The 23227-nt window shown below is 38.0% G+C and overlaps 1 protein-coding gene across 1 annotated transcript in view; it reads left to right on the plus strand.

Annotated features, from left to right (window-relative positions):
• MTA3 (metastasis associated 1 family member 3) overlaps positions 1-10974 on the plus strand; it is a 144698-nt gene extending 133724 nt beyond the window's left edge. Inside the window, exon 19 of the mRNA XM_067293134.1 lies at positions 10839-10974. Coding sequence (XP_067149235.1) covers positions 10839-10974 — 136 coding nt within the window. The remainder of the gene's footprint in view (positions 1-10838) is intronic.
• Positions 10975-23227: the final 12253 nt, after the last annotated feature.

The raw sequence follows: 23227 nt of genomic DNA on the forward strand, positions 1-23227 counted from the left end.
AAATATTAACTTATCAGACAAGTGTAGTTATCTGTCATCTTTAAATATCAAAGAAAAGGTAATTCTCTAGATAATTATGCAGATGTTATCTAGAGCAAAGCATGTTCCAAATACTAGTTCAGGAGTAAAATTAGTCTCCTCCCATTATTCCTATGTGGCACAGAGCTTATCACATTGTCTCAGCTATTTATGATTGAAACCCTCAAATACTGCAGAATATCAGTCTTTTTTTCCTTTTTAAAATTTCTGTACCATGTGAGCAATAATAATTAGTAGAAGCTGGATACAGAAGGGTTAAGAGTTATTTTATTTGAAGGCAGAGAAATACGCAGCAATAATTTACATGTAGATATAGGAACTAGGTAAGTCCTGTGGTCACCACACTGTTGTTGCAATTAAATGCCAAAGAAGATGATAAGATTATACTGTGATGAATACACTGGAAATATAATAGCAGTGAACTTCACAGTCTTAAAATTCACACAGACCTGAACACTAACTTTAATTTACAAGTTGTCCATCTTTTTTGGATTCTTCATTTAAAATTATAACTAGAGGACTTAATTCTGGGCTAGTCTTATATTTTAGTTTATACATTTAAACATTTATTCTTTTGTATTTTTTTATCTGAGAGGTTTAATTTTCTAAACACATTTTTAAATGCACAACCCTGTGCCATTAATGTAAATAAGGCTGCTAAAAAACAAATGGTAGTTGGTCTGTCTTTGTGAAAAGACTTCCATAAGTAACTGCATATGGATTTTAAATGTAAAATACCAAAGAGAATGTAATGTCTGTGACTGTGAAAGCCAATCATAAAGATAACTGTCTGTTCCTGTCACACATTTAAGGAGATGTTGAAGGCTGGTTACCTGTGCTATGGATAGCAGCTAAAATATTTACCTGACAAAATACAATAGAAGGGTTGTGCTAGTGGTAAAGCCACAGATCTGGACTTTGGAGCTCTTTCCTTGCCTCTGTTCTGTGCTCTGAGACACTGGGCAACTTATTCAATCTCTGAGAAGCTCCACTTTTTGTCTGTAAACTTGCATAATACTAATGCATTGTATTACTAATACATTACTAATGTAATGTATTACCTACCCCCAAGGATGTTGCACAGTTTTTAATTAAGCAGTCCAGCATACACTACGAGCTACTGAAATGAAAAGTGCTGTCCATAAGAGTGGAGAGCAGCATAAGTGTCAGAAAATGAACTTAAACAGACCTTCGCTATTTTGAATATTAAAAAAAAAATCTGATCTCTGAAATGATGACGACCATAGTATGTAGCATATCAAATCATTCTGTGGCAAAATTTTCCTCTCCTGATGCCACAGTGCAGATTTCCAGTTCATATTCTGCATAGGAGTTTCTGTATATAAAGTAAATAGTGATTATGGAAGAGATTGATGCTGTGGAGTAGGGCCCTTGAGGACAGTTTTGTGAGGAAACTTTTGCTCTCCATCTCTTTCTGATAAGAATGCTTAATTTTGATTTTCCATTCTTGCTTAATAGCAAATAGACAGAATGCCAAGAAGCTCATCCAAAAATACTCTATTCTAACATATATCATTCCAGGAAAAGTATATGCATTATTGATAAAGAGAAAATATTGTCAATTTTCTTGATCCCCAGGTGATATTATAAGCTATAACATTGTAAACACAGTGTTCAGGCCAAAAACCTCAGATGGAACCTATTCTGAAGTAATCAAACAAGGTAAGAAAAGAAACAAGTAAAAAAGGACTATAAAAAGCTATACAAAAAGTTTTCTGTGTTGAAACGATTCTCATAATAAATAAAATCCTGCCTTAAAGTAGTTATGATGGGGTGGTTTGGAAACAACAAAAGTATGATGAGGTGTTTGAAAGACAACAAAAGTAGATCCTTTTTTTTTCTTTGGAGCTTTTCCCAGAAAAATAGTATTTTTAATATTATTTAATTTCTATCTTTAGGTTTGTTTTGTTTTGTTTTAAGCAAGCTATGTAATTGTGAGCTTACTTCCACCTTTGGGAATAACCTGCTAGTCCCTGTGTCACCAACACACTTGGCCAGTGTGTACCTAAGTTGAAGGACCCACTAGAAGTCAAATGTATCCACATGACTGAAACCAACCAAAAGAAATCTTTCTGAATCTTTATCAGAATGCTGAGACTAGTCGGTTAAGATTTTCTGTCTCCTGGGATTTAGATAAGCATATTTAGTAGAAAACATTATTGTTGAAAATGCTCAACATGGTATTTAATGCTAATGGAGAGATGGCATTGAGTGCTTGCAGCCTGAGGTCAGAAATCAGGAGCTGCATGTTCTGGATCCTTGAATGTTTGGAATGACACTGGAGTTGCGAATTAATATGCAAGATGTTTGGGGAGTAGCTGAAACTGTTGAATTGTGTTCTGCTTGTCAGCCTGTTCTGAAGCATCTTCTCTCCATTTTCTTGCCTGTCTCAGGAAAAAAAAAGTATACTGCCATGTAGGTAATATTTTCATCTAGTAGTGGATGATGTTTAATCAGTATACAGAAGGACCATTATTCTGAAAAGTAAGTGGAATGTAATGAAAATTCCTATAGGTAAGGTAGAGAGTTATGCAGTGTGGGAATTCACCCACGTTCTGCTGATATAATTCATGGGAATAAGAAGAGTTGTTTTGAGATCATCTGGCTTTTGTGCGTGTGAGCTGTAGAAGGCTTTCTGGCTCCTTGGATTCCCAGAGTGCTATGTATTGGCAAATTTGCTGTGATTTTGTGCATGTGTTGATGGGGAGGAGACGTTAAGCAACTTTTTCTTTAAAAGAGCAGGATTCATGTCTTAAAATGTCTGGAAGTCAATGGTAACTAAGGAGAGGCTGATTAAGTTCAGATAAGGTGAAAAGCTGCTCTCCCATAGCTCGGGTTACAAGTCTGTCAAAGCCCAAGCCATTGTTTTGTTGTAAGGAGTATGAATAATTTATTTTTTACCCATTCCTTCTACTTAGTTTTGCTGGGTCTTATCAATTCTAACCACCTCTGCTAAGCTGGGTGCTGTGGTCAAATGTCATGACTCCACAGACAGGCCTTTCTCCCTTCCTCAGGGAAAAACTCTCTGCTCTTGTGAAATGTGGTTTAGTGTATGTCGATACAGTAGTCATTGCTGTATAGTGTGTAAAGTGAGATAGTGTCACTGCTGTGAAAATAAAGCTCCACTCAAGTAGCAGTGCAAATCTTGAGCTAGTTAAACTATGCTGAGCCCTGTAGTGCCCTATCATTCCTACCACATATCGTAAATTATTTTTTAATTGTGCCTACCACAAATCAGAGGAGGATGGGAAGGACATCTGGTAGAGGAAAGGAAGAGAGAAACATAGTGTGAGATGGATGCTAAGGAGAGGGATGAGTAAGGGGAAGAGATCTCACCGTGGGCTGTGCTTCCTCCCCTTTATATAGCGTATCTGAAATTATAAAGGTTCCTGTCCATCTTTGGGGGAGGAGAGGTGGTAAGCTATTATTGCTGGGAAATAGAAATGTGGTTGCTAAGCTGAGGTCAGCGCACCGCAAACCATGCAGTGATCTGAGCTAACAGACTGAGACACCATGGCTGGAGGTAGAGCCGAAGCCAGAGGTACCTAGCTGCGTTAAATGTTCAGCTATAAGAAGTGAGTGGGAAATTTTTTCATTGCACAGCAGTGTGGACCAGGAATGAGCCCGTGGAGATTGGTGTAGGGATAGATGTGACTTGGACATATCTGTACTCTGGAGTCAGGCACATTATCTGCTGGCTTCATCAGTGGGAAGTCTGAAACTGGAAGCAGTGGTGAACTGGGCATAAATATAACTGAACTGGCTGTAACAAGCAGTCTCCAGCACAAGAGTTGTATGGTTATCTTGTTACAGCGCTATGCCCAAAACAGCACAACTGAAAGAGAGAGAGTATTATCTCCCCATCTGATTGGAGCTACACTACTCTATGGACATGAACTAGTAAATCTGCACAGTGCCCCACTGGGTGGGCTGGCTGGTTACTGCTAGCTTGCCCATGCTCTGTTGCATGATCTATACAGACCCCTAAAGGGAGTGAGGTAAGACTGTTGAGGTATAATGCAGACCATCATAATGAATATTTGTGTTTGGTGCCCTTTTATTGAACCATGCAGATAGCTGCAAAACATTGCCAGATGTAAATGCTCAGGTTATCCTTCCTCCTAAGCATCATTTAAAACATTATCAAATATGTAATTGCTCCATTTTCTTTCACATTACTCTGTAAAATGTAAGCAGTGCTCTATAGGACACTTCAGCCTGTGCATAGGGCTCCCCGTTCTGAAGTCCCTTGCTGAAGCCACAATGCATAACTGGCTTTTTGAACTACCAGTAAGCGAGGAGGAGCATGAAAGCTACAAGGAAACAGGAATGCAAGAAATACATAAGAAGAATTAGGTATTACATATTATATTCTGATTAGATTAGGTATTAAGGTATTAAGATATTAGATTTAGAGTCCTTTCATGTTGTTCTTCATTTACCAGTCGTTCAAAGAGACCTTATTTATTAAGTCTGGCTTCATTAACAAAGTAGGTGACCTTAAAAACAAACAAACAAACAAAAAAACCCTTCATTTTGTAGGGCATCTATGCTGGTGTGGTGGTTTCTGTGGAAAGTGAGCAAGTCAGTGTTGCACTAAAACTAACCCCTTGCTCTATCATGCTTGTCCTAGCTGTCTGCAGTAAGTAAATTTAAATAAATTACTCTTGGTAGTAATTATCAAGCTCACAGATGAATTGTGAAAATAATTTCATTGCTGGTTGTTAAGACTTAGACCCTATCATGTGATGACTGCCATAAGAAGCATTATAAATAGATGCTGTCATAGAGGTTAAAAGATAAGCTTTTCTCAGTTACCAAAATGCAGTTAAAAAAAGAGTTATAATGCTGAGAATAATACTTTGCACCTCTTTAATTCCTTCTGTCAGAGCATCCTGAACCACTTCAAAGTATTAATGAATTATGTCATTTTCAGAGAAAAGGTAAGCGTGGAAAATCTGTTGGACAAGGTAGTTTTTCCAAACACTATGCCAGTTATTTGCAGTAAAATGGGATATAAATCATTACAATAATGGGTAAGGGCCCCATTGTTCTAGGCACTATACAAACGCAGACAAAGAGGTGGTTTGTACTCCAAGGAGATTTTGATTTGAGTAGATAAGAAACCAACAGCTGGTAGGAGACAGAGAGGTGGCTTGTCCCATGTCAAAGTGCAGGTCAAGGCCAGCACAGTAATAGGGGTCTGTGCTGTAAACACCTGACCTGGGTTTTTCCTTGCAGTAAAGAAATTCAAGAAAAATATCATTTACTGCTTTATTTATAGAGGGTAGCTGTAAACTGTTGCTCTGAAACACAAAGAACCAGTGAAGCCCTCAAGGTGGTGTAATGTTTGAAAATACTCCGTTAAGCTGTTCAAGAAATTCTGACTAACCGGTGTGTCTGTAAATTCTTGTTCACAGAGAATAGTTTTGCTCTGTAAATATTGATGACAAATTTGAAGATAACCATCGGCAAAGGAAAAGGTTTCCTTATTATGGGGAGAAAAATAAGGCCGCTCTTAAAACAGTTAAGTGACACTGGAGTGCCTACAGCAGCACCTCTTGAATCTCATAGAGGTTGCAGCGTTCTAGCTGCCATCTGCACTAGTTTTACAGTGTAACCAGCAGTGTCTCATGGCAACTGCTTTCCGGTAGCCTGGTGTTTACCAACGCACTACGGATTTGTTTTGCAAATAAACATTTCACCAAGGAGCTTATTTTTAAAAGTCCTATCAGTATTAACCTGCTTTTGCCTTCCAAATATATTTATTCTAGTTACTTTAGTTTGGAGGACAGAGTGAGACTTTAATGGAATATAGATAAGCTTTAGCCTCAGAGTGTGTGGCGCCTATCAGAGTGCCGAGAAAGAAAATAGCTATCTGAAACAGCAAGCCAAATGGACAGTTAAATAAAATATAGCATTCGCACTCCTCATTTCCACGCAGGTAAAAATGTAGGAAGTGCTGCGAGTCATGCAGTCTCTCTCTATTCTGTCTGGTTTCTAAGGGTCTGTGCTGTAGGATCATCCCAGTTAAATTCTCTTGGAGCAGACTCAGCACTGCATGCATTTTAGCCTTTCAGTTTGATTAAAACACCTATTGAAATTAATAGAAAGATCTTCAGCTGGCTAAGATAGTGCCCCCTCTTGTCATTTGATCCATTGAATGGATATGGTGTACCTCTGCATCCAACAAACCCTCTGAGAGAAGAGCTGTAATTAAGGTGAATATCCCCCAAAGAATCATGGTTACTTTTTAAATAGTTGGTTTTGCTAACTGGCCTTGCACTCAAAACTGATATTGCACAGAATTTACATTGCCCTGGAGCAGCAGCAGCAACTTTAGGAATCCTTTTCTGGAAGAGTTCTTCTGTTATCTGAACTACAGAATATGGCAGATTTTTTTTTTCTTTCTCAGTGTCTTGATGGCCACCCTGATTGCAAGTTTTGCATAAAACTTATACCAAAATGCAAAATGATGCCTTGCCATATCAATGTCTCAAACCTCGCTTTCTTCCAGGGTGGCAGCATTTTGTACAACTGGCAAGTTTAAGTTTCTGCTTACAAATGACAAGTCATATCAGCCTACTTCACCCAAATATATATATTAGATGGAATTTCAGCCATGACTGTGTGATGAATCAGTTCTCCCTTATGCCTGCTACCTACCTATTCATATACTTTGCTGCTATCAGCAACAATTAGGTAATGAGATATTTCCACAGCACTAGGTCTTTGTATATAAGGATGCTATATGAATGGTGTCAATATGAGGAAGACTTTGGTGAAAATACCAAAATCATGTAGGTAGAGAATAAAACATGATAATATGCACTTCAGCTTAAAATTGTGTTTATAGCCAAGTTTGTAATACTTCCTTTATATGTTTGTAGTGGAAATAGAGCATCAAAAACATTTCTGGGCTTTGACAGTTTAGAAGAGTTAGGGACATCTCAAAAGTGGGCGTGAGGGGTTCCCCTTCACAGGAAAATGTTTGTTTCCATTCATTTTCAAAACAAGGCTTGTCAGCTCCTAAAATTTCAGTGGTCTTTAGATGCAATGAAGCACTCTCACAGAAAAATCTTCTACCGTAACATATTACTTAGAGTGTTGGTGCTGCTGTGTAGAACAAAGTTGCTCTCATCATCACAACTCTGGGTGTAATGCCAAGGAGGCAAGGCTGATGCACAACAGTTTATATATAGAAGCAGTAACAGATCTGCCTAATATCAACAGAGCTGTAGCAAGTAACACCTTTAACTGTTATTAGAACAGTCTTGAAAAATACATTCTTTACTAACAATGCCTGAAGGTCATTTTTGTTTTATTTAAGTTTAAGAATTGCTGCTTTTTCATGTGTGGCATAATTAGAGCAGGGATCTTTGAGTCAGCTTTTACAGATTAGGAATTTTGTTACCAGCTACCATATTCCTGAGAAATCTGGACATCACAGCAGATTATATAGGCTTGTGCTTAACTTCACCAGATGGTTAGTTACGTGGAATTCATTTAGTTCCTGAGATGGGATTGGTTCTTTGAAATTATTTGCCTGATTAAACTTGAGCATGGCATAAAGGCTGTAGACAGCAAAACTGTTATTTCTACCCTGTAGATTTCAGTTTGTGTATAAAACTTGCAAAGAGAAGTTAGGTCTTAAACAGTGTGTGCTGCTTTTATATTTCCATATTTCCCTGAATAGGTGCCAGGGGTCTTACTGCCATCATTAATTCAAGTATCATGGGGACATGCAGGATTTTAGTCTTATTCCTATGTTAGCAGCAGCGCATCACATTTGACATAAAAAAGAACACAGTGGGCTTTATATATCAATCACCTATTAAAAGTTTGATTCATTTTCATACCTTTGGTCTCAGGAGGACTAGAAATACAATGCAAAGGTTTTTAAGTACTTTTTTAATTAGCATTTCAAATGAAGTCTTTAACGCATCACACTTCAAGCACTAGTACAAAAATCAAAGGAAAAAGCAGGGGAAAATGTCAATTACTCTTTCATAACAACTGCGAATGATGTTATCATCGCTACAGATATTAAAGCCATTTACTTGCCACCACCAAATAAAAGCTCTACGTAATTAAAACATATGGCTGATATTAACTGAAAAGGCACAGGAAATTGAACATTAGGGGTGACTCTGCCCTTAATTCACTCCATTGCAGGTGGGGGATACAGTGTTGAAGTGTTCTGAGTGAAAGATGGACTGACAACCTTATCTCTGAATTTCCTGCCTTTCATCAGTTACTATTACAACCTGCCTGTTCAAGTGTTAAAAAAATGCTGAAGGGTTGTAAAACCTGATTAGTGGCTATTAAAAAGTTTGACTATATTTAGATGCTAAATTCGTCAGAGTAAAGAATCAGTTCCCTTCACCCTCTGTATTTTTGCAATGCAAAGAACAGTTGGGGCTTTTAGTGAAACAATTGTTCAAATATCATGTGTTTTATGAAGTCAATGGAAATTTCCATTCCTCCAATTTTATTTCTGGAAGTCTATAACCCGAAAAGCTAATTTCTGGAAGCACTTGCCCAATCCCATTTAAATAGAAGTGCTAGATTGTCTTTTCAGAGTGTACACGAGATTAATTCTTCTGACAGCCTATATAGAGCTACCTCCATCTATTCTAAGTGAAAATCTGACTTACTGTTTTTATGGTTTGCTTGATGTAATGCTGATAACCTGCTCCCTCCTTTTTTAACCTTCCTTCATGCTAATTTTGAACCAATACTTAATAAGATTAACTACATCTTTTTACTTCTTAAATAAATGAATAATGATATAAAAATACTTTACTGTCCTTGCATTTAGTGTCTGTTGCAAGCAGCTTTTTTAGTAGGAACTTTCTGACAGTTTGTTATGAAGTTGCCATATGAACAGTTCAGAAGGGCAAACTGTTATCAGACTCTAAAAAAATTTTTGTAAGCTGTGGGCTTCTCTCAAATGATTAATGACCACATTAATTCTTTAAATAAATAACAACTTTTGCAAACAAATATATCAAAAAGGGATCCAGTCCTATAAGCATGTGCAGGAATGATCCTCATTAAGATCAGTGTGGATAACAGCTCTTGTCTGTTAACGTGAATTTGCAAAACGTAGCTGTCTTGTTATCTTAGAAATACATATTTATACCAGTCAGGTTACATTTCTATGATCTTATTCAGGTTGCAATTTCTTGTCAATCAGCTGAAAATCTTTTTAGGCCTCAATTAAGATTTCCATATAAAATAAGTACTCAAATGGTACTTTGGGTTTCTATGGGATTGCATTAAAAGCTTAAGCTTAACTTTCTGGTGATTCATTTCCTTTTCTTTTGTCGTGCTTATTATTAAATGATTCTAAATCCTAATTTGGTATTCCAGGCCATGAAATGTTGATGAGATCCTGCCTTCAGGTAGCTAAAACAAACACTTTTCTGCACTTTTTCAATATATTTATCAAAATAGGTGTTTCTTTACTCCTTTAATCTCTAAATAAGAGCACAGAATATTCTCTCTATTTTTGGCTTCTTGTTTTGTTTTTGATTATGTTCTGTTCTGTTCTGTAGCCCAATTACTGTAAGAATAGGTTCCATGGGATTTCTCAACCAGCAACTAAATATATTTGAAAATTGAATATGCAAAATTTCTAAAAGAGCCTCTATTTATTTTAAGCTGCCCCTATATTTTCAGTGTCACATGCCACCATTTTTCAGTTTCAGAGTTAGCAGCCCATTAAAATGAAAAGGACAAATAACTTCCTGAGTCACTGTCTCAGGACCTTGATGCAGATAGACACATCATCAGAATATCATTTGCAATCAAGTCACATTTTCAAGTTGGAAAGTTTTAATTATAAAGCCACGTCTCACTTATTCTTAGAGGCCCTGGCTTGCTGTAATTCATTTCCATAAGCTCAGAATCTGCTCTGTAATTTATAAAACTATCTAAATGAAAACTGGGATTCTGGAACTGAGTGAATTAAGCAAATAGTGAATTCTTCAGCAATATCTAATATTTAGGACTCTGTCCATGATGATGGTACTTGCCATACTCTAATGTGTCCTTATGGTGTTTCCTGCTATTCTACTCTTGATACACTCAGCATCGTGATTATTGATTTATAACAGTACGGAGACATCCGTGGGAACATAAGGAAGCTTTTTGTTTCAGAATTAGTTGTCCATGGATCTATAAGATTACAATAAAAAGAACATGACCATCTGTAGTGAATATGTTTGATTTATAATCCAAAGGTCTAAAATCAAAGTGAACTTAGTCCTCCTGAAATGCACTGGTATAAAAAGCCCAGAGACTCAGGTCATCCATTATCTGCAGAATTGATACAGTGCAAATAACACCACTGAAAATTGCTACCAGCCCATCACTTTTATAGAGGTAACACATTCACTTGGGTGCTAATGTAGTTCAGTCTTCTGTGTTCCTTCCTTCTTGTACTGAAATCGCAAGTGAGAATTCCCCATTTGAGCATTCTGGCCCAAGAGTTCATATAATCAAATGTTATTGTCAAAATATTGTCTAACACCAACTCACTTTTCACTAAGCAATTACCAGTTACTAGATGAATACAACTGTAAGTCATCAGTCAATGGATAGGGCTCACTCTTGTTGCGTACAAGTCTCTCTTTTCCATGAACTAGCTTTCCTGCTCTGGTAAGAGTATTTGTTTACATTTGATATTGGCTCTTGAGCAGTCTTCTGTTAGAGACTGAGATTTACCTCTCTTGCTGTCTCTCTCTCTTCTTTCCTTCTTTCCCTCCATACAGAAAAATTCGTAAGAAGTTCACCAGATCACAGCTGAAAAGAGCTTCCAGAACACCTTGTACTCCTATTATTGCGAAGACAAAGTCTCTCATGAACAATAGGCAGGCACAAACAGAGCCTGAAACTATCATGCACTGAAGATAAGAACAACAGCACCATAACTGTGTCAGAATCATGTTTAATTGTGAATGCAGATACAACAGGACCTTCCACAAGTAGATAAAAGATGGAAACACTGTAAAGCCAGAATGTGGCTGGGTTTTGTATTCTGGGCAGGATCCAATAGCAGCCCTTGTTTTCCCCCGTCTCTGCAAGGGCTACTTCTGGTTAGCTGTGCTAGCTGATCTCCAATTGTCCTACTGTTCTCCCCAACACCAGTCATTAGAGTTGGCTGTTCAAGGAGGGATGGGCACTAAACACACTGGAGTATGGATGCAGAGTACACCCTCCAACATTTGTCTATGCCTTCTAGTAGGATGATGCAAAAATATGCAGCTTTCAGGATGCAGTGTCTTTAAAGCAGTATTTAGCCTTGAGGGGCTGCATTTTCAAAACCAGCTGCAGGCTTTGGGTGTTTGGATTTTTCAGTGTCAGCTTGAGTCACTTTGGATTTGGTTTTCTGAAGTGCTGAGCATCCAGAGCCTCAACTGAGGACAAGCAGTTGCTCAGCAGTTCTGAAACTTAGACCAAATTAGGCAGTGCCCAGAATTAGTGGCCCGTTTTCAAAATGCTGGCCATATTAACTTTGGTTAATATGCTGGAAAGTATCATGTCTGACAGCGAACATCCAGCTGGGCTAGCTGCTTGTGTAGGAACTAGTCCCATTGTCTGTATGTTTGCAAGCATCCATCTGTTTCTTTGGGTATTTTTAGCATTTCTTGAATTCTATTCTGAACAGTGAAAACCAGCAGAATGCCATTCCCAAGAAAACATGAAGAAATAGAATTTTTCCTATCAGAAATGTCTCTCCATAAAATAATTTTTACATTTTAATACATCTGGATGAAAAGGTGTGTCTTGCAGAATGCATTGAAATTCATGATCGTAAAGCTGCAAATGAATACTTACCATGGAGAGATGATGTGCCTTTTGAAACTATTTGTAGGAAACTGTCAGTCTTGCTGGAAGTGGGAATGACAACAGAGGCAGGTCTTTTTCTACTCAGGTACTTACAGGTTAACAAACTCTGCCCTACTTTGAAGTCAAGAAGCAACCAGTGTGTAGTACTGCTATGTAAACTTAGATATGTTGATTATCCAAGGCAGTTTATGTCCTTTGCTAGATTTGGTTTCCATATGGCTTTAAAATGTAGTCAGACATTGGACACATCATAAGCTGAGACAAACTTGAAGACTTTTTTTCTGGTTCTTTATTAGGTAGCTCTAACGCTATTGTGTAGGTGTCAGCTCTGTGCTTAGAACGACAAAGACTCGAGTGCTATCTCATGCCTTTGGGTGGTCCCAAAAGAAGTATTTTTCCCCCATGTGATTTATGCTCTCAGCCTGAAAGAAGTCTGATAGCAGCCAATAGCTGGCCACACTGTCAGAGTACGATTTTGAGTTATTGAAACAAAGTCACCCAGGTGTTTCCTCAAGAAAAGAAAGCACCTTTAATCTCCTGAAGGGACTCGCTGATGATTTTCCTGAGTGATGGATCCAGGTCTTGTCCGCTGTCCTTCACCAGCAAGAAGAATGTGAATCTGAAGGAGACGTTATGATATGAAGTGCTTCTGGTATCCTGAGCACCTTAGTGATTGTCAAAGATTTGGATTCAGTTGGAGAAGACCTGGGATTCATCTGCTTACAATTCCTTTCAGTAGCTGCTAAAGCATGCAGTCCCAGGAGTCTCTTCTATCCACAGAATCTGCTTTTTCCTCACAACAGGAGGGCTTTTCATCAGATAATGAGCAGAGACAACCTATTCTTATTAGTAAGAATTGCCTTTATTAACTGTGACATATGGAAATACCTTCTGTATAATAGCTTCCTCACCCATTAATATAAAGGAAACATGATCATTCAGAAATCTATTTGACTGGAAGTATGAAAAACATGAACAGAAAGAGCTTTGTGTCCCTCCAGCATCACTGAAATCACACACAGCAGACTCATTTTCAGTGTCATTAGATGTAAGGTGGCGGATTTTGTCTGATTTACCCTGCCTTATTAAGCTTGTATTCAAATTCTTTCTTTTAGTCAGTGTACTACGGTGTCTGGCTAGTGTTTTGTAAAATCTTTGTGTACTCTGTTTTCTGCTTTTGACAAAAGTATTAGTATTTGTAATAGTCTGATGTGAAGTCATTTTTTCTTCTTTCCCTCTGAGGAGAGAGAGATTCGTAACACAACTTCCTGTTACGCAGCCAGCTGCCTGATACAGTTATCTTTTGCATCAAATCCAAGGTAAGGAAGCATCCTCCTTTACAGCTTCAAGCTGAGACACTTCATCTGGATAGACTGGAAATTACGCTGTGCCCTGCATGACAGAGTCATTCCACAGGTTGCAATAGCCTACTTCTGGGGAGGGTAAGGCAGGAAGGAGGCTGTTCGTTGGAATAACTTCTGTTCCGTCTTTAAACTGTTTTGCATGCAGCTGCACAGAGACGTTCCATCCCCTAAAATGCACACGTGCACAGAGAAATTATACTCCATGTATTGCACATTTGTCTTTTACCTGCTCTCTCTGAATCTTATCTTTCCTGCAAGACGTTCTCCACAGATGGATACCTCTGAATTTCAACAGAAAGCATCGATGGAAGATTAGCTGAAGATGTATTCTGTTGTGCTTGGGCATAGAGATTTAAGCTTGGTAGAAACTGTCACACTTCTTTCCACAGTGTCATGCAGTTTCATGCTTTCTGTTGAGTTAAAGATTTTTTCACTGGCTAAGAGCAAAGATGACACATTCTACTGTAAGCTATAACAGCATATCCACAACAAACCAGAGCTCAGTACTGTTTTTATCAAGCTTCTCGAGCTAGTTATTTTAAAACTAGCTAACATATCTCAGTCATCAACACTGAAACTGAGTATAAACATAAACCTCAGAAACAAGGACAAGAAGTTTTGTTCTTACCAAGAATGTGAGCAAGAGAATCTAGCCAGCATCATACTGCATTTTCAATATGATTTATTTTTTTGTTAGCTAAATATGGAAGCTATATGAAAAACTGCCTCTCATCTTACAAATATGGGATTAGAAAACCATGCAAGTGCATGATCTTTTTGTGTCCAGAGGTCTCATATAAAAAGTAGGAAGATCTTGTTAAAATGCCTACGTTGTTGATTTCAAGCATATAACTACTTTGCTCTCTTGAAATATTTTGTATGTTGTTTTTAGATTATTTTTAAAGGCCATGATTTAGTGATGGAAGTTTTGGTTTTCTGGATGGAAAAATGAGGTTTGAAATACATAAGATGGCTTGAAATACGTTGGTGATATTAAAGTAACATCCTCTAAATCAGTGTTTTGTTTAAAAGCAAATATTGCTTTCATTTCTACGATCCTAATCTTGTAGCAATGTATGAAAAACTGGGGTGGGGATTGAAACTCCCTCTGAATGATGAAGAACAAACAAGTAGTAAAAATGGTGAAATGGAATTTGCATTTACATAATGTACACTTTTTATTAAAGTACAGTATTAAAGTACTTTATTAAAGTAAGGGTTTTTTTATAAACATGATTTTAACCCAGTACTTTCCTAATTACCAAGGCTTAAATAAACGGAATGTCTGCGTTGTAGTTTCTAGTCACAGCGTAAACATTTCACAGCCTTGTGCAGAGAACGATTAATCCTTCAGAAACAGTTCATTGCAAAGTACAGTGGACATTGTGTCTTTATATATGTGTACCGCTATGGTAATGAAAGTGTTAGAATCCTCTGGAAATTTCAGCAAAACAATATTCATTTTTCATTTTCTCTTGAAGGTCCTTTATATAAACCATGTCTTCATAAACCAGAGTGGGTGTCAAGAGATCTCAGTTTATATAACTGCACAGTTGAATTTTTTGGAGTAAGTCAGGACTTTTTTATTCAAATGTTGCATGTTGAGGGAGGCAACCTAATTTTGGAATAAAGAGGTTTGAGATAAGAGTTTTGAGGTCATATTATACGTGATCAATAAATTTTCAGAATATGTTCCCGTTGCTCATAAAGATTTAACAGTTTGTATTGAAATACAGTATTGAAGAATAAATAAAAAAGAAGCATGAAAGAGCTGTCATTTTTAAAATTCTATTGTTTGCACTGAAAGGGAATGGTAAAATTGGGTGGCTAACCACTGAGTGTTTGAGGATGTGGAGCACCTTTGAACTAAACATAGTACTATTTCATTTACATTAAAGTGTCTTTGTGTACAAACTTTGTGACTCTTGGCCCTTTTTGCAGGAAAACACTACATTGACATTATCATCCCATTTTATAGTAGGCAACTGAACAATCAAAAGACTGAGATTTGATGAGCTGTTTAAACTGCACTGTATTTAAAGAGAAAAGTAGTTGAACTGGGAATGAGGAAAGAAGATTCAGAAGACTGGGAGCGAGAGACAGGAGGTATTGGTCATTGCATTGGGACACTGGAAAATTTCTTAGGATTGAACTGAAATCTGGACAGAGGGACTCATAGTCCACAGAAAATACTGGAAATCACAGTGAAGTTTTCCCAGTGCATGGACCTATCTAAACTTTGTCAGTACTGGTGAAAAAAATTTTGGATGGTGTTAGTCTGATAGCACCTAGAACTGGTGTCTTCCATGAGGTGTGAGACATAATCTAAAAACTTGTCATTACTAATATCTGAAGTAATTTTCCAAACTAAATTGAATGTTTTTTGCAGAGGAGGAGATCCATACATGGAGCTTCTGAACAGAAATAAAGTCTAGTACTTCACAGGTTTTTCCAAGGCAACTCTTTCCATATCTTAATCCCCCCTATCTATCTTGGGAAAGGCAGGACTGACATGGATCCATGCATTATGTATGTGCTAGGGTTTGAGTTGCTGTCTGGTCTACACATCAATTTTTGTTTCAAGTTTCTGCATTTGAACTGATAATTTTTTTTCCTTCCTCCCCTTAAGAGGCCTGTGCAGATTCCAAGTAGCAAAACTCCACTTCTTCTGTAGCGTTTGGATTTGTTTGGAATGATGAGTTACAGGTATTAGTCCTTCTGGGTGAAGAGCGCTGGTATCAAGGAGGGAATAATCTGTCCTTTGCTGGAGGGAAATGGGAATCTCTTTAACCATGCTTACAAGAAACCACAGTCAAAAAGGAGGAGGTCCAAGATGCTCATCAATTCCAAAGAAAGAATGTAAAGCCTTTCCGTTGCTTGCCTGAAATATGTACTTGAGTGACCAGTTTAGTCTCTTTAATTCACTAAAACAGTATTGATTGTAAATGCAAAGCCTCAGCAGTGAAAGGACACATACTTACAGTGTTCTTCTCTCCTGGGTGCCTTTACACCAACATTCTCCAAAAACAAACCAGCAAACAAACAAACAAACAAAAAACCCTGTGCTCTCTACTTAAAAGCTTAAAATAAAAGCATAAAACATTGGAGAGGGTACTTTACTAGGATCTGAGTTCTTGTTTGGTCCTTAATATAAGAAGAACTTTCATAAAATGCTGTAAATGCAGAATACTTTTTCTGAGAGACTGATTTGGTGAGACACTTTTTCATAAAGTCTGATGTATTATGGCTTTTTAAACAATAGAAATCTAGCAGATTAGTGACTGTTCTCATTTAAATTTAAAGAAAAAGCCCTAAATAGGCTTTAGGGCCTTGTATTATAGCCCCTTATCACCACTGTGGCAGTACCAAAGGTTGTTCAAAGAAATGTGGGTTCTTCATAAGCTAAGTAGGGGAATCTTTTGGAAGTTAGAACTATTTGTTACTCTTTTACATTATGATAACAGGTAGAAGCCAGGCCAAAGCATTGCATCTGGGCTAGGGATTTTAAGATACACATTCAGGTCAAAATCCAGTTCTTATAGCTGGGATGTTCCTTAGGCACTAGAATTGGCACTGATATTATGTGATGAGGACACTTGTTTTTAAGTGGTATTATAGAGTCTTGTAAGGAGCCAAGTCTCCTGCATGATATAAATCTCAGTGTCTACTGCTTTGGGCAATAGAATGAGATGAAAAGGATTACGGCCAGATTTCAATGCTGATGCTCTTCTTAATTCATAATTCATAGCTGCAGAACTTTTTTTCCCAAAAGGTAATTCTCAGTGTGTCTGGAGAATATGATGGCTCCCTAATTTCTTAGCAGTCCTGTTTTCCCTGCATCACAGCTATGTTATTACTTTGGAGATTTGCTCCCCAGTAATTTGAATCAGTAGTTTCATTAATGTAGAGGAAGTAGCTTGTATCACCTTTGGGTAAAGTAGCTCTTTTTCTAATATCCTCTGTGTAGGCATGTAAAAGAACATTTTGTATAATAATAGCAAGAAAGGAAGTTCTCAAGTATTTTTGTGAAGATAAGTAGTAACACTAAAGGTTGTTCAACCTTAAAATAGCTTGGCATGGCATAATATGAACATGATTTTCTTTTGTTCCATGGATACAACTGTCAATGACCGAAGGTTCATTGTGTCCCACAGTCCTTTCTGTTCCTCTTCTCTGGACATTGCATTTACTTTTACTGAATTCATCAAACTGTTCCATTTGTGCTGTTCATTCAACGTAGTTAGTCACATACTATAGAAAGGAACTGTTCATACTCTTTTTTTCACTAAAACTTTCAGTAAAACAATTTATTGGGGCAGATGCAATGGAAATTTAGGAAGTATAATATTGGTGAAAGGCTCCATGTTTTTTTTTTTTATTCCTTTATTCAGATGGGCACTTAAAATAAATGATTTATTTCTCAAAGTCTTAATTTTCTGCAGTCAATAAAAAAGAGTCAGAGTAGACTATTTCTGCCAAAAGTTTCCAGAGTTGGAAGCACTGCTCTGTGCAGGGAAGTGCTTTGGTTTGGCAGGAGAGCAGTCTAGACTTCCATTAGAACTTTAATCTGTTTTCAGACAGAGCAGTTACAATGAACCATTGAACCTTAAGATTTGCATTTAATCCATAAGGTAGTTGTGTTGCACAGTCTGCCTGCAGGAGCCTGACTCTGTCTTAGCTGTCTGTAAATCCTGCCCTGTTTTTTATTTCCCCTATTTGTAATAGTAAGTTCAGTACCAATTGCCTTTTTCAAGGGGACTAGACTCCATTCTGCAATTTGTATGTGCACAGTTAAGGTATGGTTAAATGTCTTCTCCTTTTATGATCTCTGGTTACACTCCTGCTTCTTGTGGTATGTGTTCAGAAGAAAGGAGAGCTCCACACTGCTCCCATTCCCAGGGTCCATGGGTTTGGCTCAGTTGCTGCTGAATGCCCAGAAGAAGGGAAGGTTGGATCGCTTCCTACTCTAAAATCATAAGGGCCTGTCCGCTTGGTGCATCCATCACACCTAGTGCGCTGGTGTCTTGTTCTGTGAGAGAAGGCTTCCTGGCACTGCCACAATTTGGAGTTTAATAAGTGGTTCAGCCTGGTTGAGCCCTCTGGAGATGCTGCCATTCCACTTTTGCGCAACTGGAATATGCTGCTACCCCACTTATTTAATGGCATATTTGGATCCGCTCCCCTCCTGGTTCCTTTGCCAGTGCTCAGGCATCCTAATCCTGCCATGTTATGTTTTCTTCACTGCCTTCAACCCTCATCTCCATCAATGAATTTTAGCTCATTTTTTTTTCTCAGAATGATGCAAGAAAGATTATGGTTAAGACAGTAGAAGCATCTAGAAGTTTACTCCACTCCCACCTTCTTCATTTTAAGGCCAGTTTTTTTTCTGTTATTTCTTCCTTTATACCTTCCTTTCTGTTGTTCTTTCCTCTACTGATAACAATTCGTCTTATATGCCAGGATCTTACTTGGAGTATGACATAGTTTTAAAAGTCACAAATCTGTACCTATCAGGGATGAAGACAGTGAACACTTGACATGGGCTTATGGATAAATAAAAGTAGATAGCATATAGGCCAAAACAGTAGAATTCAAGTCCAGATTAATATTTTAAACTTACCCAGCTTCTGAGGTGTTTGGAGCCAGTCTTTGTACTGTTCATTCTAAAGACAGGGACCTGCTGCAAACTTGAGATATCAACCTGTGTTTGGCTTTTTCATCCTTCCCTAATGCTTAAAGGAGTTCTGCTGGAGGGTTGGGCTCAAGTATATCTATTGCACGTGCTTTGCCAACCTGTAATTAGAGATGCTACTTGAATGTTGAGTAGCTTTCTTCTGTTTACTGCATGTATGGATTCAATCTGAAAGATTTCAGTAGAATTTAAATGAACTGACTGTCTAGCTCTGGATGTTCTCCATCTTCCCTTGATGCACTAATGAGAATCAATTGCGGTTGGTTATTATTTTTAAATAGCAGTTAATTGAGAAAACCCTGACTCACTGGCTCTTTTCATTCTACTGATTTGATTTCAGCCTTCTGCCCATCTGGGCCAACCTACATATACTGTTCAGAAACCAGTGTGAAAACTCATTGGTGCACATCAGCAAAGTCAAGGACATTCATCCTGATAATCCAGCAAGGTGCTGTCTGGCGTAGTATACTCTGGCCCCCTGTCTTCTCATAGGTAAAATCCTCAATAAAAGAAGTAGCTTTGCTCTACATTCATTCTCTCTCATGCCTGGGAGAGCATCAAATAAATAACTATAATACTCCTATTCAAGCATTCAGTTTTCTGGATGCTCAAATTTGGGGACAGCATATAAGACTGTATACTTGTGTAGACAGAGAAATCATTTCCTGAGGAGATCAATTTATCCTGTCTAGGGATGTTCTGAAAGAATCTCTCCCTCACAATAAGAACTGTAGAATTAATCTCTGTAAAGCTGCATGAAGCTCCTAGAAGTGGCCTTCTGGTCAAACCCTGCATCTGTGCAAATCCTCTTGAAACTAGCAAAGAATCCTGAAGCAGAATTGTAGGCTAAGCTTATAAACTCTTTAAGTTAAGGCTAATATCCTTATTAAAAGGTACTCTTTAGACTTATAGCTTTGTGTCAATGTCTGTGCTATTAAAAGAAAAAAAAAAAAAGAGATGCAGGAGCTGGTCTGCTAGATATAGGGTCTTCCTAGATGTGGGCACAGGAGAGGATGTCACCACACTAGCTTGTATAGAAGGGGTGTGCTGTTGTCCAATGCAAGGAGAAAAAGGGAGTATCCTTTTGCTCTGAATCAATAGGTGGGTGGGTGGTGAATTTAGCTTCTCATAGTCTCCCCACATTAAATCTGTGGTGATTTCTATTCACAGCTTTTTAAATGCTTTTCCTTTCTTAGGCAGAAAGATAGGCTGATACACTGAAAGGAACGGATGGTTCTGTGTGATGAAACATTGCTGTTTCATTATACACAAACAGGGAAGTTGAAACATTATTTGTAGAGGATAAAGTTGAACTTTGCTCATGATTTTATGAACTTCTTTATTGCACAGTTCTCTTTCTGCAAACACCACTTGACACTCTCTTTGCCTTTTGTTATTTCCAGCAGTTTGGAGTCATCTGTTTTTTTTCTGCTGAACCGTGACGAAGCAGCAGGTGTTGACTGAAAAGAATCAAGATCATTTTCAGATTTTGTGTGAATATTTAGGGGGATTTGTGAAGCACTGTAAAATTCAATTAGATTTGCTTCCAGAGGTCTCTCTGCTCTCCTACCTCCTTTTCCCTAGACCATTGGTTTGCAGTTCCAGAATAACTGGTCATCAGTTTTGCAAAACTAGTTGGTAGCTGGACCAGGCTAAGGCTGTGGGGTTGGTGTTCACATTGCAAATAGCCATGCTGGCTGGAGGTGTCATTCTGGAACAGCTGCTTTCTACTAACCCTCAGGGTTTCTGCCCTCTCAACAGAAAGAATAGCATGGACTCTGCTGTATCTGCTTCAAAAGCTAGCCTGAAAAAGAGGCTTAACTGTATAATATTTTCTGAAATGAATGAATGAAAGAGGATTCATGTGAATCCACTAACAAGGAGGGAGGGAAGTAGAGAGGAACCTCTGATGGCAGGGGAAGACAAACAGCTCAGCTCAGTAACATCTTCAGCTGCACAGCTAGATCTGGAAGAGGACATCTGTCCACAGCCTGATGTAGACTCTGGGTTTACCTAAGGAGTTATTAACCTTGCAGAAATAATTTTGCATGAGGAGTTATTAGGATATTGAAAAAGTAGAAAAGATCTGAAGTTAATCAGTGCAATGTCATCAGCCAGGTGTAAGGATCTATAGCATGTCTGAGTATATTCCTGCTTGTGACCAGTCCAGCATTGCTGTCTGTGTCTGCTCCTCACCAATTTTGAGTTCTTATCTGAGTCTGATGGTGACCAATCCTCCTCAATCACTGCCAGCTCAGAAGGATGTATCAGTCTTCAACCAGAACTGGACATCTATTAAGCAGTGCCAGTCTCTGAATTACTTTTGTTCTTTCTCTCTTTGTTGCCCAAAAGCAGCCTAGTTAGCTCCAAACTCGGAATGCAGCTACGATAAAGGTTAGTGACATACTTGGTACAGTTTATCTGTTTGACATGTCTGGTAATTTGATAATTTTGCCATAAACTAATAGATTAATCCAGTGTGATCACTGAGAAGGAAATAATTCTATTTTCAGATGTTTCCACAGCCCGGTACTGTCATGAACACAGACATTGAATTTCCGATGGCTGGTGAAATGTATTTTTCATGTTGTTTGTAGTTGTGTACTTCTATTTGTGTAATTTATTCAGCTTTCTGTAATGCAGGATGCTACAAGTGACTGTCTGCAAAACTTCCATAAATATGCAACTAAAAATCAGTAGGGATTGTGAGCAAGGCAAGTGAAATATAATCTTAGTAAAATGCATGATGATCAGTACTCAGGAAGAGACTCAGTCACGTAAATAGGCACATTTTCCTGACTTCATGTTAAAAGTATTGCAGAGGAATAATGTGTATTTTGATAATCTCATGCAAAGTTTATCATCAGACTTGCCACTCATTTTTTAACTTGAGCACCATCTAGTGTGCATGATAAAGATAATTTAAAAAATAAACAGCCAGTTAGTCATAGCATTTAGCAGTGGAAGTCCTGGCATGTTTTCAATGTCAAAAGGAGAAAAGCACATCAGAGCTTAAATCCTGTCAACTTTCAGTAACGCAAGCTTCAAGTCACTTATGCATTCGCATGAGTTGTCCCCCTGCTTTTTCATTTGTGCCTTTCTTAAATACTTACTTTCAGTTCAGATAAATACAAGAAATGAAATGCATAAAAACTAAATGTATCTATTTACATGCAGATTGAAAAAAAAATCCTGTTTTTTTTGAAATGCAAATATGTGTTTGCATATTCATACAAACGTGAATGTGGAATCCTGCACATTGCTGTGAGTTGATACTGTCTGCTTCACCAAATCCCTAGCGTTCAGCTAGCTGTATCTTGGCAGATGTTATCTAGATCTTGCCCAGACTTGGAACACAGTCAGAGATGAAGTTCTTCCGGTGTGCCTGGATCAGAGTGGAGTGTATTTATGAGAAGTTCAGTGTGCTGTTACTTTTCCTATTAGCATTGCTTCATGCAGCATGCACTCCATGTCATGCTATGGGAGAAGCCCGTCCCTAGTCACCATTGCTAATGAACTTCATCCCACCATTTGCAATACATTCTGTTTGCCCCTGTGTTGCAAACTCCTTCTGTCAGTAGCTTCTGCCTTCTTTCTAGTCACCTCCCATTCCTCAATATTGCAGGGTTTAGAACAGCTGCTGGTGAGCGTTGCTCATTTTCATGCATTCATCACCAGTGATGGTTCTGTCTCTTGCCATAGGCATTCCCATGATGAAGGAAAGATCTCCTGCTTCCACGTGTTCTTCCGGATTCCAGGGATTAGAAGTAGTTTAAAAATCAGATAAAATTAAAACCTACCATTTAATTTGAAAAAAGCTTGTGATTTGCTCATCAAACAAATGATTCTTTGGGGAGAGGGATAGGGAAAGAAGGGGATCTTACAATGATTTTTTAAATTTTGGGCTTGACATTCTATTGTTTTTTTTTGCTGTTATTTTATGAAATAAGCAGGAACTATGCAGACAAGACAGAATTTTTTGAACCACTGAAAGCCAAATTTGATAAAACCACACACAGAGAATCAACTATTTAATAGGAGTAATGAGAAAAAAGGCTTATTTGGGGCATCTCTCTTTCTCAGGTTAAACAAGGTAGGAGTATGCAGGAGAGATCACTGATCTCAGTGGGTCCATGCATTCTAGCAGTTTAAGAGCTCCTTGCTCTTAAATGTCCCTGTGATGTGCCTGTGTGACCTAACTAAACTGAAATACTTCAAATCAATAACTGAAATTTTTAATGATTCATAGCTGTAT

The sequence above is a fragment of the Apteryx mantelli genome, chromosome 3 (genome assembly GCF_036417845.1).
Source record: "Apteryx mantelli isolate bAptMan1 chromosome 3, bAptMan1.hap1, whole genome shotgun sequence".
Classification (NCBI taxonomy): Eukaryota; Metazoa; Chordata; class Aves; order Apterygiformes; family Apterygidae; genus Apteryx; species Apteryx mantelli.